Consider the following 18,243-nt stretch of genomic DNA (forward strand, 5'->3'; position numbering starts at 1 on the left):
AAAAATGTGTTGCAAGTGTTAATAATTAATTTACTGTTAGGACCATAGGACAAAGTAAACAATAGGCCCATATAAAAGTATAATGTCTGACATTAAAATGAACAACAAAACATGCTAAATGGGGAATATCTATAGCTAGCATAAAAAAAATAAGTTGTCAGAATGTCGTCTCGAAGTTGCTGAATGTCGCGCAACAACGTTGCTACAGCCCTGTCGCGTCTTACAATTCTACGTTGTTACAATGTTGCGAGCACGTCGCCATCCGACGTTGCCATAGTAGGAATACAACGTGCCACAGACGTTGCCACAACGTAACTGTGTTAGCTGGGTATACAATCTGTGTCAATATGATGGGTAATTTGTGCAAGCATTTACTCATCTCACTTGCAACAGAACAGATTCAGTATCCCTCAAAATTAATAAAATCTGTGAAATTTGAAACCTCCCCTAATTATTTAAATCTAATAATCAAATATGCTAAATAAAACAAATATTTTATGCATTTAATCTCACTTTATTGACCAATGTATTTGCTGCTTACCTTCAATGATTCAGTTAAGCCATGCATAAGCAAACATTACTTTATATATTAATATTGACAAACCCAGTTATTTTTATTTTATTTTTAAACATACTAAATGGCTGGCTTAAAATGAACCCAAAAGTAAAAAATCAAACCGTAATAATCAAAAGGTGAACATTTATAATAATAACAATTATTATATATTAAATGTATTAATACATGTTAATTTATGAAACACATGAATAGGCTACATGTTTATTTATTCAAAATTATTTATTAAATAAATGTTCATTTCCAACCTATTTTGGGTTCATTTTATGCAAGCAATATAGTATTTTTTTTTAACAGCTATCCCTAGCTGGTTGGGTCAAAACAACCCAGTCACTGGGTTTATCCATTAACCCAACTTTTTATGCTTTTAACCCAAATATGTATGCTTATTCTATCAATTTTGGTGTGATTTGCCCAAAAATATAACTTTTTTGTTATAAAATGCAATTCATTACTTGTCTTAAAAAGTAAGTAACGCAATAATTTACTTTTAAGGGAGTAACGCAATATAATGAATTACTTTTAAAAGCAACTTTACCCAGCACTGTTTGCATGGTCCACCCCTGTTAACGTTACATGACTTCTTTTTTTTTTTTTTACACTGAAACGTTTTAAGCTATTAAAGCCCATTTCTAGCTGGGAAAATTAATATTTAGGAAGAATTTAACTAGCTATTATGCTCAGTATGGAATACAAACGGTGAATTGGTTCCCGTGGTGATACTGGTAGAATAAAGGCTCTCAGGAAATCCGATTCGAAATCAGACCGAACTGTTGTAGCTACAATATAAAAGAAATGTAATGTTTTAATAAGTTATGGTGATATCTGTAATGTTATTGTGCACTGGGCGGGTGCAGGTGTGCTGGAGCGGCCAGTTTCCAGAAGAGATGCGCCTGGTGTCCATCCGAGCTCGTTCTTCACAGTTTTTCTTGAGAAACCGGTCAATATGATGATGTCCATTCAGTGGGATTCGGCAGGTTATCAAAATAAAACGTGTCTCTAGTCTGCACGCGCTTCCCGGCGACGCGTTACCAAGGAGACGGTCGCGTAAACAAACGGACGGGAAACACTTCGGAAGTCCTCTCTGTTAAATCGCGGACGGTATTACTAAAACCCATATCAATAATAAAGCCAATTCCTAACAAGGTTAAAGGAAATTGAACTAAATTTTTCTGGTAAGTCTTAACTGACTGTTTGTGAAACATCTAACGTTAGTACAATAAAAAAAGAAAAAGAAAGCAATGTTTTCCTTGCATTTTATTGTCATTTAGCACAATACAGCTCACCGTGCTTTACGGTGTTTTCAGATTAAAATGCAAAACATTGATACAGAGTAAACATACTAAGAGGTTACTAAAACCGAAACAACACATCAAAATACAGTAGAAGAAAAGCCATTGTGATAGACAGGCAGAAGTGAAGCCATCCATATGTGCGTTTGAAGCAGGTCTGTCTCTGTGTAACTGCATTAGCTAGCACACACAGGTTCATCAGATGTGTGTCTGTTGTGTGTGATCACTCAGTGATGGACGGGGACGCTGAGGAGATAAAGCAGCACCTGAGGCTTCAGTTTCAGTCCCTTCAAGAGCAGCAGGTGCAGCGGATCCAGAGGAGACTGGAGATGAAGCAGAGCGGATCCAGAGCTTCTCCTCACAGAGGCCTGGACAACATCAACCTCACGGAGGAGGACGGAGACATGAGGGAGCTGTTCAATGCAAGGTGACTGACTGACACATGAAGCAATGAGCTCACAAATATCATTATTAGAACAACATCATTTCAGGTAAACACTGATAATGCCAGAAATGAGACCGAATGATTCATTGTTAACTGAGCAGACCGCATTCAACAATTGACTTATTTTAAGGTCGGTTGGCTTGAAACAGCCTGAGGTTGAGAAGCTTGTTTAAGGGTGCTGCTTAGTAGTTCATGAATCAGCCATTCTTTGGGAACCTACAGTACTACAGTTGGTTTGTTTTATGTTTTCATACCCGATCCACTGTAAAAAAAACAAAAAATGACAAACATGTTTTTACATTACTTCAACTCATCAAAATAGGTTAAGCCATTTTAAACTTTAGTTTTTAAGTTATATGCGATTTAAATAATCAGTTTAAAGTCAGTTTATTGTACATTAAGTTGAAATTACTTACAACCAAATTGATTGTACTTAATTTAAGGCATCACATTTATGTCTCCCAAAAGAAAGAATCGATTCTGAAATGCCTGAACCGATTCGTCAGTAATGGTTTTTTATTGGCTGCCAGTGAACAACTCTGCTATGACCCGCCCTCAAACACTACAGTTGTAGCTAGTGATGGAAGGAACAAGGCTTTTCTAAACTCTTGAATCCATTGAACAAATTGCAATCGACGTCAAGCGGACCCATACTCGAAAAAAACTCTCCGAAACTTGTGAGAAATCGGAAGGAGTATTTTTAAAACAGAAATACTCCATCAAACGTCCAACTTAGTTTTTGAAACTTTGTCTATGTTTAGGATTGGAATCCAAGTCTTTAACTGTACCTCAGCATTTCACAGCATTTCACCCCCCCCTTTAAAAATTACTAGAAGTGTATAAAGCTTTATTTTTTAGACACTGGTTCACTGGGATCATCTCCCCCTAGAGGTGAACCAGTGACATCTTGAAACAAGTATGACGTATAACAAAGCCTTGTTTGCTAAAAACTGTGGCAGTTTGGTATGTGCTGCAGAATCACCGGCTCGAAACTAATGCTTTGCAAAGGTTTCAAAGCTTCATGAAGTGTTTTGAAAGTGTCTGTCACTAGTTGTAGATTCCTGGGAGAGTTTGGTTCATGGACATTTCAAGCAGAGGCTGTTTTTATTCCCTCTGGATTAAACTTCCTTCCTTTTCCTCAATTTCTTACAGTTGTTCAAAATGACATGTAGGCGAATTGACTAAGTAATTATCAGAGAGACGTGAGGTTCATGGATAGTTACAGACAACTTGTGTTCAAATCCAGTCTGGGTCGTTTCGCAGTTCCACCTCACACTAAACATATTTACCATGTGTTCATGCCATTTATTATTAAGATAGTAATTGTTCTCTAACTTAGAGTGATCCAGGATGAAAACGAACAGTTGCTTGATCGTGTGAGGGAGCTGAGAGATGAGAACGGCCGACTCCATAAACTTCTGAGTGAGAAAGACTTTGAGCTCAAACACCTGAAGAAAAAGAGAGAGGAGGACAGGCTGGCATTAGCAGGTAAATGCTGCAGTATTCCTATTGTTTGTGAGGTTGATATACTATATGTACAGTGGCCCAAAAATAAATTTAAGACACTTGCATTATACTTAAAAGTATATGAATGTCATCTGCAAACAAATGATAAAGCTTTAGTGTGCTTGACTGGTGTCAATGCGTTTCAGTGGCTGTATGAAGTCAGACTATCTATTTACTAGTAATACTCCTTTTATTTTTTTGTAAGTCTCTTCTGCTCACCAAAGCTTTTAATTGATAAAAAAATACAGTAAAAATAGTGAAATATTGTTCCAATGTAAAACAGTTGTCTATATAGTAAAGTGTATTTATTCCTGTGATCAAAGCTGAATTTTCAGCATCATTACTCCAGTCTTCAGTGTCACATGATCCTTCAGAAATCATTCTAATTTGATGATTATTCAATGATTATTATCAATAATCAAAACATGTTGTTTTCATTTTTTTTTTTTTTTGGAACTATTACACATTTTATTTTCGGTATTCTTTAATGAACAGAAAGTTCAAAAGAACAGCATTTATTTGAAATAGAATCTTTTGTAACATTAAAAAATGTCTTTACTGTCAAATTGGATCAATTTTAAGCACCATTTTCATTTTAGCTGTATTAATATTTTAAACTGGCTTTTACTTTTATATTTTTAGTTTTCATGTTCATTTTACTTTTACATTTGTTTTCTGTTTTAGTTTTATTTCCCGTTAATAATTTTAGAGCTTCAATTATTTAGGTTTTTCAAGGTAACATTTCTAATTTACATTTGTTTAAGGATAATATTTAACTGCCATTGTATTTCAGTTTCCTTTTAATTAACAGAAATGCTTAAATAATAATAGCTTTTGTTAATGATAATATCCCTGATTCTTGATGAAGTATTATTAGTGTCATGTCTTTTGTGGATTAAGTGGCCAAATAGTTTTGAGTGTGAATCTTTTTTTTTTTCAAGGTACTGCTGGTTTGGCAGGAGATGCAGCGGCAACCAAAATTGTGGAAGTGTCAAAAAAGAATCGAGAATTAGCTGCTGAAGTCGAAAGAGAGAAGACCAGAACTAAACAAGCAAACAATCGTGTCAAAGAACTGGAGAAAGAGGTGAAGAACAAACAGAACTATTGATTGAAAGTTGTTTTGGTCAGTGTGGTATTTCATCATTTAATCAATATCTCATCTCATCTTCGTCTCATCAGCTTCAGGCCACACTGTTACAGAATCCTCCAAAGACGACAAACAAAAAGCAGACTTCAAAGACCATGGATGACTATCTTGAGGTAATATTGTGTCATAACACATTCATTATCATTTGGTACATGATAGGCTGTTTTCAAATGACTTTATTGACTTTATTTGTTGATGTGTTCTTGTGCAGAACAGCCCGGTAGTGAAATCGCTACAGGAGAAACTGTCTGCAGCCCAACTCAAGATGACTGAATACCGCAACCAGATCCAGACGTTCAAACAAGAGTTAAAAATAGCTCACAAGGTTAGAGCTCAACCGATCCTGCCAGAATATGAGTTAGTTAGAGTTAACCACATGACTCAGTCCAAATGTATATTCAGGTGTTGAGCTGTGAGGTGGGTGAGGACGTCAATATCCAGCAAATACTGTGTAACCCAGGAGGCTGGAGAGGTCGATCTCAGCAGATCCTCGCCCTTCAGAACAGAGTGAGTCTACCTCCAAATGTAGGTGCTAAATAGGACAAGGATTAACTGCCAGCAGTAGATTTTGATATTCCAGGTATTATCAGCTGGACAGAATTTTGAGACCGCAATAGACGCGATGGAGTATAATGTGTTCGAAGAGCTTGTTCAAGTACTGGGGAGCTAAACCTTTTAGTGCTTTGTAAGTAATTAGCAAGATATTAAAAAGTATATGATGTTTAATAGGGAGCCAGTGCAGTGTTGACAGAACTGAGTTAATATAGTCATACTTCCTGTTTCTAGTAAGAACTCGAGCTGCTGCGTTTTTTGAACAGCTGGAGTTTGTTAATTAAGAGTACTGGGAAACAACCCAGTAGAGTATTACTATTATCTAAGCCCCGTTTCCACCACAGGAACTTTACCTAGGAACCAGGAACTTTGGGTGGTACTCGGTGTGTTTAGACCGCAGGAACCAGGGTCTAAATGAAGTTCTGGGTAAATATTTTCCCCTCTAAACGGCCCTGCTCGCGAGGTAGTACTTTTTCAAAGTTCAGGAACTTTCGAGGGGCGGGACTTGGGCGCTGAACATGCTGATTGGTTTAGCTCAGGCAGCATTTTATTTCAACCGGCATTTTTAAAAGTCTTTTGCGAGGTTCATTCTACGTTCAGTAAATATCAGTCTTGCTCTCTGTCTGATGGCGCGCATTCGTCTCAGCCATCTCACGTTCAATGTCCGTAATAGCTGATAATTATATACATTGTCATTTTAAATTTAGCTTTACAAGCTTTCTGAATATGCTGCATTCTGCTGAATCTCCATATTAGTGCTCTTTTCTGTCATTGTTAATTTCATTTTTAGTAAACCTATACATAACCAGCAAAAGCAGCACAGCTTGAATCTCTTCCATACTCGTTACTATTTTTTTTTCACCATGTAAACGACCTGACGGATTACTTTTAAGTGTGCGTCCTTACATGACGTGACAGCGTGCTGCGCTCATGTTGACAAGAGAGGAAAGTTAATTATTCTGAGGGGTAAACTTTTTATTTCATAAGTTATGAAGATAATGTTGGAGTAATGACACAGCGTATATTGCCCCAGACAGTTTTTACTTTAACTGTGTCTGACAGAAGAATTTTCTGAGATGATTATTACACTTTACAACAAATAAATAGCTTATTGTATAATACTGTATTAGTCCTGGTGGCCGTTAAGGGTTGCTATGGCTAGAGTTAACACACTCCAGCTGCTGGAGAAAACAGCGTTGACATTTTTGGTGCGGCAGACAAACTGCATGTGACAAAATGATTGCGATTGAAAGTCATCACATTTAAACACCAGATCGGTTTAGATAACGATTCATGTAAACAGTCCACTAAATCTTTCAATCGATGCACACAAAAATGATTACTGTCTGTCACAGACTATTTGGAGGAACAGTTGCGCGCAGTCCTACATCACCGGACTAATTTGCCTAATCTTCTCGGAACGCCGCGGTCGAAACGCAGACAGTTGCAGGTCTGGGGGGGAGAAAAGTTCCTGTAAAAAAGTTCCTGGTACAAATTGTTCCGGGTAATTTTGGTGGAAACGGGGCTCTAGCCTTAAGGTCATGAATGTATGAACTACCTGTTCAGCATTTGTCAGTGAGAGCATGCGTTGTAGTTTAGATATATTTTTTAAGGTCCTGTTCTTCGCGTGTTTTCGAAAGCCTTGATTATGTTTACAGTGTGCAATATAACATGAGTTCATGTTTCCCGTGTAAAAAAATCACGTATTTTTCACACAATTTACTTATCTGTACAGCGCTGTTTTCTCTGTCCTAAAAACGGCCTGTTGAGTTCCTTGTTCTATGAAGTCCCTCCTTCAGAAATACGTAACGAGTTCTGATTGGGTCAGGGCCTTCCGTGTTGTGATTGGACAGCAGCTTAGCGCACTTTGCCCGGAAAGGTCCCGGCTCTTACCATAACGGGGAGATGCAAGCGCTGAATGCGCGCTCTTATCCACGTGGGAGAGCAACAAGACCACGCCCCCTATTTTGTGTGTTCTTGTGGGCGGAGGGTTAGTCAACAAACGGTTCTAGTGACGTCATTCCTGAAGGAAGTGCAGAGGTGTAGTCCAAACCGGCCGTTCGCTGTAGGCTTTGAAAGGGAACTTCTGTTAAATAAAATATCTTGCTTGGCATTGAACTTTGAGCTTTATAATTTTACAGGTATTATTTATGCTCTAACATTATGCTCTACACACTAACTAAAGTTTGAAAGATGGAATCGCGAAGAACGGGACCTTTAATATGGAATAATATTTTAGAGATGCTAGAAATGTGGCTTTTAAATGAAAGATTGGTATCATTGGCAAACCCAGGTTCCTAACTGACGATGAAGACTTGACAGAGCAGCCATCAAGTGTTCTTGAGCAGACATTATTCTAAGTTACTTCGTGCAGAGGTTTTTGGTCCAATAATCTGAAACTTTTTTTTTTTTTTCAGAATTAAGTGGTAGGAAATTACTAGTCATCCAATTTTTATATAAGCTATGCATTCTGTTAATTTTGTGAATCTGTAAGTTTCATCTGGGGCGTGAAGAAACATATAGAGCTGATTATCATCAGCATAACAATGAAAACTGTACATGCTACCCTTGAGAGATATCATTAGAAAACATGGCAACAGCAACATTACACACTAAAGAAAGCTGAACATGGAATAAATCCTAATAGGTCCTCTAAACATTTCATACACTGAAGGTGCGAGACCTGGAACAACAGCTGAGTCAATCATCTCACAGGAAGCAGTTATGTGACCAAGGCCTTGAGGAGGACATCACCAGAACGGGAGGCCTACCGAAGACACAAGACAGAAACATCAGCCACATCCGTCACATAGAGAGGGAGAGGAAGGAGGCGCTGGAGGTTCTACACACTGATTAAACATATACGGGCCTGAATACGTTATATGTTCATTTTTCACATTATCCACACATTGATAATGATGTGTGTTTTCAGAAGCTCACTATAGATTATGAAGTTCTGCTGGAAGATAACTCAGACGTAAAGAAGAAACTGGAGGGCTCCAGGGCCAGGAACAAAGTGTTGAGCACAGAGGTCAAAGCCCTAAAGAGCCAGATCAGCACCCTACTGGATAAGGGCAAACATGATGATGAGCTGGTCGACGCCTTATTGGTAACTATAATATCAAACCCAATACAGAATATATATATATACTAGGAAGAACATGACATCCTTAACAGACATATGATCTGAAGAGGATGATATTGAGTGTTTTAGTAGCCAGGGCTGATCTCCGACTTGCTCCTCCAACAGAAGCAACAGACGAATTGGCAGGCCATGTTCGGTCATCTCAGCCAGAAAGGTTCCCAGCGTGAGGAGGCTCAGCAGGGCCTGGAGAGGCAGCTGCACAACGAGGCCCAACAACACGCCTCGCTCGTCCAGCAGCTCAAACTCATGGTGTCAGAGAAGGAGAACAAGGTCAAAGAGCTGGAGCAGGAGATCCAGCAACTCGCACTTGTGGTATGACACATCTCATCAGATCATCAGCAGCTTTTTCTTTCTCGTGCTTACACACATTTTGTGTGTCTGATGCAGAAGCAGTGGGAGTGTAAAAGCCAACCTAACATGAGATCTTCAACATCACGACAAGAGAACAGCAGGGAGCCCAGGTATTGACATTTTTATTTCCCAGCTGACAGGGAACGTTCTCAGAGCTTTGGCTAATGTGGAAAATGGAATGCTCCCTTAACATTTTTATAACCAAGAGAAAAGGGGACATGTTGAACATTCAGAACTAATATTTTCATAACATAATGGGACATAATTTTGTTAGCTAGGCTAGTAACAGTAACCCAGCTTGTGCCAACACAAACTCTCTTTTTACCATTAAAATCTACTGTAAGGATTTACTAAAGGCACGCAGTGAGAAATGAGCAATACAAAGGGGTGGACGGGTTATTTTTGCAGCTGATTTTATTGCATATGCATTTGTTGGAGTTTCCCTTTCAGACCCGCGTGAAAGAGAGAACAGAGAGCGTGTGAAAGAGAGAATCTTCATTTATTTGGATTGTCAGAGGAAGCTGTTATCCCAACATTTAGTAAATCTGGCCCTTAGTCTACAATAATAAATAATAATTCTTTGTTTTCATCAGCATGCTGAACAAACAATTTTTTATGCTGTTTTCGACTAATTTGTGTTTTCGTTTATATTATTTATTTATTAGTGAGATCTGTAATCTGTTTTATGAACATGACCTTCAATGGTCTGATGATATTCTATTACTTCACTACATTTATGATCTTTACCTCTCATGAAAAATTACAGTCGAGGAAGGATTTGAGACAGAGACTAGATTATTATAGACTTCGGGGTGTGATTATGAAATTCCAATACTACTAAAATAATAAATAAATGCATGAAGAAATGTAAAATAAATAAATAAATATAAAAAGAAATGTAATAAACAAACAAAACAAATGAGTATTTATACTTTTATGTCCTTATTTATGTGTAATTGTATTTTCCACATTTATTTATTTCATAAATGTATTTATTTCGCTTCTATATATTTCCACATTTATGTATGTATATATGTCTACATTTATTTATTTTCGCATTTCTTTGTCTGCATGGTAATGAGAGGGGCGTGTTTTATCTCAGAGATAGCAATCAAGCTCAGAGTGGCAGTGCTGAAGCTTTGATGTCTTTGCAGGTCACACAGATGTGGCCAAAATCTTATATCATGCTTTCAGTCATTTAATATCACCATAACTCTAAGTATATTAGGTGACCATACATGGCCGTAAAACATCGTCTGGTCGGGATTTATGACATTACTTGGCATACATGAACAAAAATTGTGGAAATAAATAGATGTAGACATGATATGTATATATATATATATATACACTAAAAATATATTAAAATGAACCAATATGGAAAAAAATAACCAATTCTCATTTATTTTTTCCATATTTTTCAGTTTCACATGTGATCTTTTGAACACATTTTACATTTACAGTAGTACACTTATAATGGAAGTCTGTTTTTTAAGTCTTTTTCTTCCTCCTTTTTGTCCTTTACTAAAATTTGCACACACACTTCCTACATTCTATACAGCAAAATGATTCTAATACAGCAACATGAGTGAAAGCATTGCATGTTATTTTAGAGATGCTCAAGTGGCCTGTCCAGAGTGTGCTGTTAAAGTGCCTTCGCTCCAGGCTCAGTGTGCGGAGTATAAGGCTCTGTATCAGACTACAAGTGTGGAGAGAGACCGGCTGCTGGAGCTCACCAGAATACAGCAAACCAGGTAGGGCAGAATTTAAAGCAATATCAAAAATGAATATCTTTTTATTGATATAATTCCTTTGGAAACTATTAACCACAGGAAACTGAAGCAAAATATAAAAGAATGAAAGAAAAATCAATTATTGGAGAAATAAAAAAAAAAGACGGTAAAAAGGAGGGAGCCTTGACTGAATGTGAGATCAATTGTTTTATTTATTTAATGAGATAATATCTATAAGGATGATGCAAGAGGCACATTTATTCAATCCAGACTGAAATTGATAGAAAAAGAGAAAAAATACAGATAATTTTTCTGCCCTTTCTAGCCTCAAAATGTGAAGTTGTTATATTTATAACATATTATACAGTTAAAGGTGCACTATGTAGTATTTTTTCAGTAAAATATCCAAAAACCACTAGGCCAGTATTAAATATTTTGTTCAGTTGAGTACTTACAGTATCCCAAATGTTTCCGACTATTTGTAAATTGTGAGAAAATTGCAATTTTAACTAAGCACCCGGGACGTCTCAGCATAGTGTTTGAGGGAGTTGCCTTCAATTGCGTCATATCTGCGTTACCCTCGGTTTTATTTGGCAGAAGCGCTTTACTCTTAGCAGTGTGAACATGTCACAGCAGCGCTGAGCGAACGCACAGAGTAACGTCATAACATAATTTTAAACACACTGAAATGTATCTAATATGATAAACAGAGTTGCTTAACCTTATACTCATTAAGATTGGAAATAGTGCGTGAGCCCGGCGACTGTGTCCTGTCACGTCTCGTCATAATAAAAGTCCCGGTGCTCGCGAGCCGTGTGTTTGTAGAACAATCGCTCCAGAGGCCGTTCTCAGCTCCACAACACTCGGTCCTGCTCTGCTTTACACTACAGTAACGTTAATAACCGCATCCATGAACATGATTTCTGCCCGAGTAATATTTTCCACCGGCTGTGAGGTGAAACTTGGCTCAAACTTGGCGTCATCCAACTACGCCTTTGTTTTGAATAGGCGCCCTCCAGTGGACGGAAAGTTGCATAGTAACGTTGCATTTAAACAACATCACACAACCAAGTATGCTGTTTTTTCTGAATACCATCACCACTGAAAATGACACTAATTTCATATGACAGTTCCATAAACAATTAATTAACATTTAGTCCCTTTTACATTTTAGATGGACTGCTTTTTTTCTATTTTAGCAGCAAAAATAGTTCAGCAGAACGATTCAGCTTTTGAATGAATCGGCTGAATCAAAGATTCAATGACCTGTTCGTAAACGATTGCCTCATTCTTGAATGAATCAGCCATTTGAATGAATTGAATGACTTGATGACTCACTCATGAAGTTCACTCATTTGAATGACTCAATGACTCACTCATCTCATTAAGACGGTCTCCTGCTGCCACCTACTGGTGGTTTAGTTTCATGCTTAAACATAATCATTTTTAATGCTTTTCGGCATTTCTTCCTGAAGCTTGTAATAAAAGTTTTTTTTAAATCAGTATGAAAACTAACAGGTAACCAGTGTAACGACTTAAAGATAATATCTAAAATGAAGGCATAAGCCTATACAGTCCTTAAGATAGGTGAGCAGCATCATGTTATTATGTTGGAATCATGCAAACAATAGTATATGGAATGCTCTAACTTTTAAAAATGGCTGACTGTTTGAAAAGTCATTGCAGTTGTTTGTTGATGCTATCGGAACAGAAGTTGCATATGCAATTGCAGTCATAGACTTTATATCCTTCACTGGTGTGTACAGGGAAGAAGAGACCAAGCGCCAGTGTGCAGAAGCTGCGCAGAAGCTCAGAGAAGAACGGCAGCGTTCAGTGTCACTGGAGCAGCAGCTGGAGAAAGCCAAACTGGACTCCAATCATCGGAACAGGACAGGTTCTGCATGCCCATATTGACTGAAACATCTATCTTAATTTAAGCAGATAATTCATGTCACTACCAATTTAAGGTCCATAGAACATTTGATCGACTATTGTATTGTCTTGTATTGATGTAGGAAGCACTCTAAGTCTCCCTGAGAAACAGGAAGGCTCGTCTCCCAGAAGCCCCTCTGAGGCCAGCCGTGACACTCAACTCAGTGATCTCAAAGCACGGTACGGCTTCCGCTCCTAAATGTTAAAATTCTCACTAATGTTCATTTCGTTAGCACAGAAATTTGCATGACTAAAGGGGCGGTCGTTCCCTCATGTGTCTTTCACTCATGTGCACACAAAACCTGGATACCAGATACATAAGCTCATGAGTAGAAGTTTAGCATTTCAGTGCACTCCAGAGGTCAAGTTTGATGAGATGCAAATTCGTGTGACCAGTAGAAGATAAACCACGGCTTGACTTGGCTGAAAGAACACATTTTTGCAGTGAAGTGGAGAAGATTGTATATTTTTACTATCTGGATTTATTTTTATTTGTTATATGTTGAATGTATGTTTATAAAAAAGATAGTTTAACTTAATCTCTGAAATCTGGCAAGTAACGCAGAGGAAGCACAGATGAGCTGAAAACACAAACAAATAAGCTTGTAGGGAAATGATGGCTCATAAAGCACTGAGGCTTTCCTCTGACTGAGTCAAAGCTCTAGAGTGTTGAAAACAGCGCCATCCTGTGGTTAATAAAATATAAACCAGAGTGGAAGAACATCCATCAGAGAAACAGCCACACTCTATAGATAGTTTCAGTATTATGTGCATAAATTCAAGCCTTGTGTGTGTGTGTGTGTGTGTGTGTGTGTGTGTGTGTGTGTGTGTGTGTGTGTGTGTGTGTGTGTGTGAATGTAAAGGTATATGTTAGTTTATGAGGACTCAAATGTGTATAATAACATGAGTATTACAACGTAATACACTTTCTTTGTCTTCATAAACCAAATGGCTTAAAAAACATACTAAACTGTGTTTTTAATTTTTTTTAAATGCTTGTAGTTTTGTGTGATGGCTAGGTTTAGGGATAGGGTTAGTTTAAGGAGAGATAATATACAGTTTGTACAATATTAAAAATCATTAGGTTTATGGAAAGTCGCCACAAAGATACCAGACGTGTGTGTGTATGTGTGTTGAATTTCTCCCGTTCATAAATGCCAGTATGAAATAATATTATTTTAATATGACGTAAGAGAAGAATAATGTAGACATACCGGTACACCAATCAGACATAATATTATTATGACCACCTTCCTAATATTGTGTCAGTCACAATTTTGTTGCCAAAACAGCCCTGATCCACAAAGGAATGAACTCCACTAGATCCCTGAAGGTGTGGTATGGTATCTTGCACCAAGATGTTAGCAACAGAGCCTTTAAGTCCTCTAAGTTCATCATTTTTGTTTTGTGGCAGGACGCATTATCCTGCTGAAAGAGGCCACAGCCATCAGGGAATACTGTTTCCATGAAACTGTGTAGATGGTCTGCAACAATGCTTAGTTGTATGTGTCAAAGTAACACCCACATGGTTGGCAGGACCCAAGGTTTCCCAGCAGAACATTGTCCAAAGCGTCACACTATCTCAGCCGGGTTGCCTTCTTTCCATAGTGCATCCCGGTGCCATGTGTTCCCCAGGTAAGCTACAAGCACGAGATGTAAAAGAAAACATTATTCATTAGACCGAGCCACCTTAATCCATTGCTCCATGGTCCAGTCCTGATGCCTACGTGCTCACTGTTGGTGCTTTTGGTGGTGGACAGGGATCCGCATGGGTACCCTAACTAGTCTGCGGCTGTGCAGCTCCATACACAGCACTGTGCATTCCGACACCTTTCTATCAGAAACAGCTTCATCTCCTCCAGCAATTTGAGCTACAGTAGCTCGTCTGTTTGATCAGACCACACGGGCCAGCCTTTTCTCCCCACGTGTATCATTGAACCTTGGCCACACAGGCCCTTGTTGCCGGTTCCTTGGACCACTTTTGACAGATACTGACCACTGTAGACAGGGAACAACCCACAAGAGCTGCAGTTTAGGAGATGCTCTGACCCAGTTGCCAAGCCATCACAATTTGGCCCTCGTCAAACTCGCTCAAATCCTCACTCTCGCCCATTTGTCCTGCTTCTAACCCATAAAATTTGAGGACAATGTTCACTTTCTGTCTAATATATCCCACCCAGTAACAGGTGTCGTGATGAAGAGAAAATCAGTGTTACGCACTTCACCTGTCATAATGTTATGCCTGTTATCACTGTATGGCTACTTTGAAACAATCTGTATTGGAGAAAGTGCTATAGAAATAAAGGAGTACACCAACAGTACACATTCCAAACTTTCCTGATTCAACTCATAAGCTCATTAGCTATAACGGATGAGTCAGATGAGGGAGACGTGTGCTGTTGGTCTGCCTCCAAGGGACAGGGCTGGGAAACACCAGCTTAGAGCATAACAGTACATTCTTCCTAAACTAGCAACACTATTTTGGGTATCAAGTTCATTCCAGACCAGTAACTAAATGCACAATGGTATCTTGTCCATGCAGGCTGGCGCTGCAGCTAGAAGAAAATGAAACCTTGAAAACGGCTCTGAGGAACACCTTGAAGGAAAAGAAAGAAGACTTGCAACTCTACAAGGACATGATGACCCGAGCAAAACAGGGCTTCCAGCAGGCCCACAGAAAGCCTGAGCAGGGGACGTAGTGCGGACTGAAGAAGACTCTTTGAGATCCCTCTAGGACCAAACTCAGGCTATATGTGTCCAAGTCTGCTGTTGACCACACACAAATTACTTCTTTCATGGCACTCAAACTTCATCAAGACTACATCAATCCAACCGGCATTGTGAGATCACGAGAAATAACATAAATGAGAGACGATTCAAGTTTCAAAAACAGAGTGCAACGCTTTCTGTTGGAGAGGTTATGAATAGAATAGAGTAATAATGAGAACCTGTAAATAGTAGTTGGATGCTATTTATACTTATAGTGACAGATACTATTTTCTATGGAAGTTTGTTTCCACCACAGAATAAACTAAACTAAATTAAAAAGGTAAATGTAAAACAATTATCTCAAAATTACTTTTTATCCTAAAATTCTGACTTTTTTTCTTGCAATTGCGAATTTACACATCATAATTTTGACCTTTTCTCAAAATTGCATGAAGTCACAATTGCGAGTTATAGTCAAAATTGTGAGTTATAAAGTAAAAATTGTGAGTTATAAACTTAGATTGGTGAGGTATAAAGTCATAATTGAGTTATAGTCAAAATTGCAAATTATAGTCAGAATTGAGAGTTATAAAGCCAGAATTAAGTAATAAAGTTAGAATTGAGAGTTATAAAGCCAGAATTAATTAATAAAGTTAGAATTGTGAGTTATAAAGCCAGAATTGAGTAATAAAGTTAGAATTGCAAGTTATAAAGTCAGAATTGAGTTATAAAGTTGTGAGTTATAAAGTTAGAATTGTGAGTTATAAGATCAGAACTGAGTTATAAAGTTAGAGTTGTGAGTTATAAAGTTAGAATTGTGAGTTATAAAGTCATAATTGAGTTATAAAGTTAAAATTGTGAGTTATAAAGTCAGAAGTGTGAGCTACGAAGTTATAATTATGAGTTATGAAGTCAAACTTTTGAAATATAAAGTCACAATTATCTTTTAAATTGTTTTAATTTGTGGCAGAAACAAGCCTCCATAATTTGCACCTTATAAAACAGTTAAAAAAAGCCATCTTCTAACCTAACCTGTTGGGCACTACTTACACTTTCCAAATATTTTCATCATTTTTATTTAAAATATTTAAAATTGGAAAGTGTGAAAAGAGTGTTTAAGCCTACAGCACTGATTATGTTATCAGACAGGTTTCTTCTGCAGGTTTGTTTGGCTCAGTCAGACACTGGTGGGCGGAGTCAGTGTAAATATCCTCTGCCAACAAGGTGTAAATAGGCACATTATCAAGGTAATCCAAGTTTTTCCTCTTGGCACTCTAAAGTGGAAACAAACTTCCCTGCCTTCTGTTCTGACGCACATTGCTCATTAATACTTGATTTGTGTGCCGTGGTGTGAAACCAAAATGAAAAGCAAAACCAAAATAAGCTGGGCAGAATGTGAATCCCCCTGCTAAAGCGATATGTGTGCGATGACTTGACCTCCCTCTTACCGTGTCTCTCCTCTTGTTTACATTGACCGTATCAGCCTCGGCATTCATGCTGCCATGCTTGAGTTATTCTCTTTCCTGTGCGGCCGGAGGGGGTTTGAGGTGCTGCTCCACCACGCTTAATTTAAACCTGTGGCTGAAGCAGTGTGCTCCTCCTGAAACAGCGCACTATTTCATCTGACCACAACCCTCAGGGACACTGGCTGCTACCAGCGCAAGTATACCACACGACAAAAATACCATCCGGAAAAAACAAAATGCCTTGATTACACTGAAGGAGTAGAAAGAACTTGTGTTTGAGAGGAGATTACAGATAAGCGATGTTTAAGGAAAGAGTTGCAGTTATAAAGGCAGTTGGTATAGTTCACACCAATAAACAACATTCGGTCATAATTTGCCTTGTGAAAATAAAGTACACTTTAGGACACTTTTAAAAAGAGTACTTATGGTAATAACACATTATAAGAATACTTTATAAAACACTTAATTTCATGTTATTTGCAGTTGATATAATAAGTTATGTATTAGTTTACATTTATATTAAATGCAGTTAGTGTGAATTAAAAGTGCTTTACCTATTCAGTAGGTCATTAGTAAGTGTACTCTGATGTCCTACTGAACAGGTAAAGCACTTTTAATGTATATTTATATGTAATCTAATAATTTGAGATATGGTTAAAGTTGCTGGTCAATGTACTGACAAGCATTTAAGATAAACTAAAATATACGTTAAAGTTGTTTATGTTAAAACCTTTATTAGTGCTGTAAAATCAATTAATCGCATCTAACGTACAAGTTTATTTATGCACACACACACACACACACACACACACACACACACACACACACACACACACACACACACACACACACACACACACACACACACACACACACACACACACACACACACACACACACACACACACACACACACACACACACACACACACACACACCTTAGGGACTCTCTCTCTCTCTCTCTCTCTCTCTCTCTCTCTCTCTCTCTCTCTCTCTCTCTCTCCAATAGGGAATGACCTAGAATCACACCCTAGCAACCATCCCATAGACTTCCAATGAAAAATCAATGAGTGGGATACGTTTGAATCAAACCATCATAGAGACACGCAAGTTCGGCTCTTTTGATTTGGCCAGAAATTCCAGTCTATTAATTTAACCCTGCTAACTGTCTAGACACCCCCTAACAACCAATGTCAGGCACCCTAGCAACCCAAAGAGGGATATCTTCTAATCTGAATGTCATAGAGGCATTGGGGCTGGTTTATTTCATTCATACTGGCAAGCAGCCTTTGGACTGCCAAGCCACTCCCTAGCAACCAAACAGAGTACCATAACAACCGTTTAGAGGGACCTATATCTGCATCCGAACATTGTATAGAGATGGGGGTTGG

The 18,243-nt window shown here is 38.1% G+C and overlaps 1 protein-coding gene across 3 annotated transcripts; it reads left to right on the forward strand.

Moving 5' to 3' along the window:
* Positions 1 to 1,636: 1,636 nt before the first annotated feature.
* On the forward strand, positions 1,637 to 17,774 carry ccdc13 (coiled-coil domain containing 13). Of its 3 annotated transcripts, none has more exons than XM_067452271.1 (15): positions 1,637 to 1,749; positions 2,098 to 2,293; positions 3,651 to 3,799; positions 4,759 to 4,901; positions 4,997 to 5,077; positions 5,176 to 5,289; positions 5,367 to 5,471; positions 8,191 to 8,355; positions 8,449 to 8,625; positions 8,767 to 8,973; positions 9,052 to 9,122; positions 10,626 to 10,766; positions 12,512 to 12,639; positions 12,761 to 12,857; positions 15,220 to 17,774. In XM_067452271.1, the coding sequence occupies exons 2-15, from the start codon at positions 2,100 to 2,102 to the stop codon at positions 15,374 to 15,376; spliced, it is 1,929 nt and encodes a 642-aa protein (XP_067308372.1). In that variant the 5' UTR covers positions 1,637 to 1,749; positions 2,098 to 2,099; the 3' UTR covers positions 15,377 to 17,774. The 3 variants fall into 3 exon arrangements, with proteins under 3 accessions (XP_067308372.1, XP_067308370.1, XP_067308371.1); XM_067452269.1 differs by having other exon boundaries at positions 9,049 to 9,122; positions 15,220 to 17,773; XM_067452270.1 differs by lacking the exon at positions 1,637 to 1,749 and having other exon boundaries at positions 1,795 to 2,293; positions 9,049 to 9,122; positions 15,220 to 17,773.
* The last annotated feature ends 469 nt before the right edge of the window (positions 17,775 to 18,243 follow it).

This window comes from Pseudorasbora parva, chromosome 9, assembly GCF_024679245.1.
Source record: "Pseudorasbora parva isolate DD20220531a chromosome 9, ASM2467924v1, whole genome shotgun sequence".
Taxonomy (NCBI): Eukaryota; Metazoa; Chordata; class Actinopteri; order Cypriniformes; family Gobionidae; genus Pseudorasbora; species Pseudorasbora parva.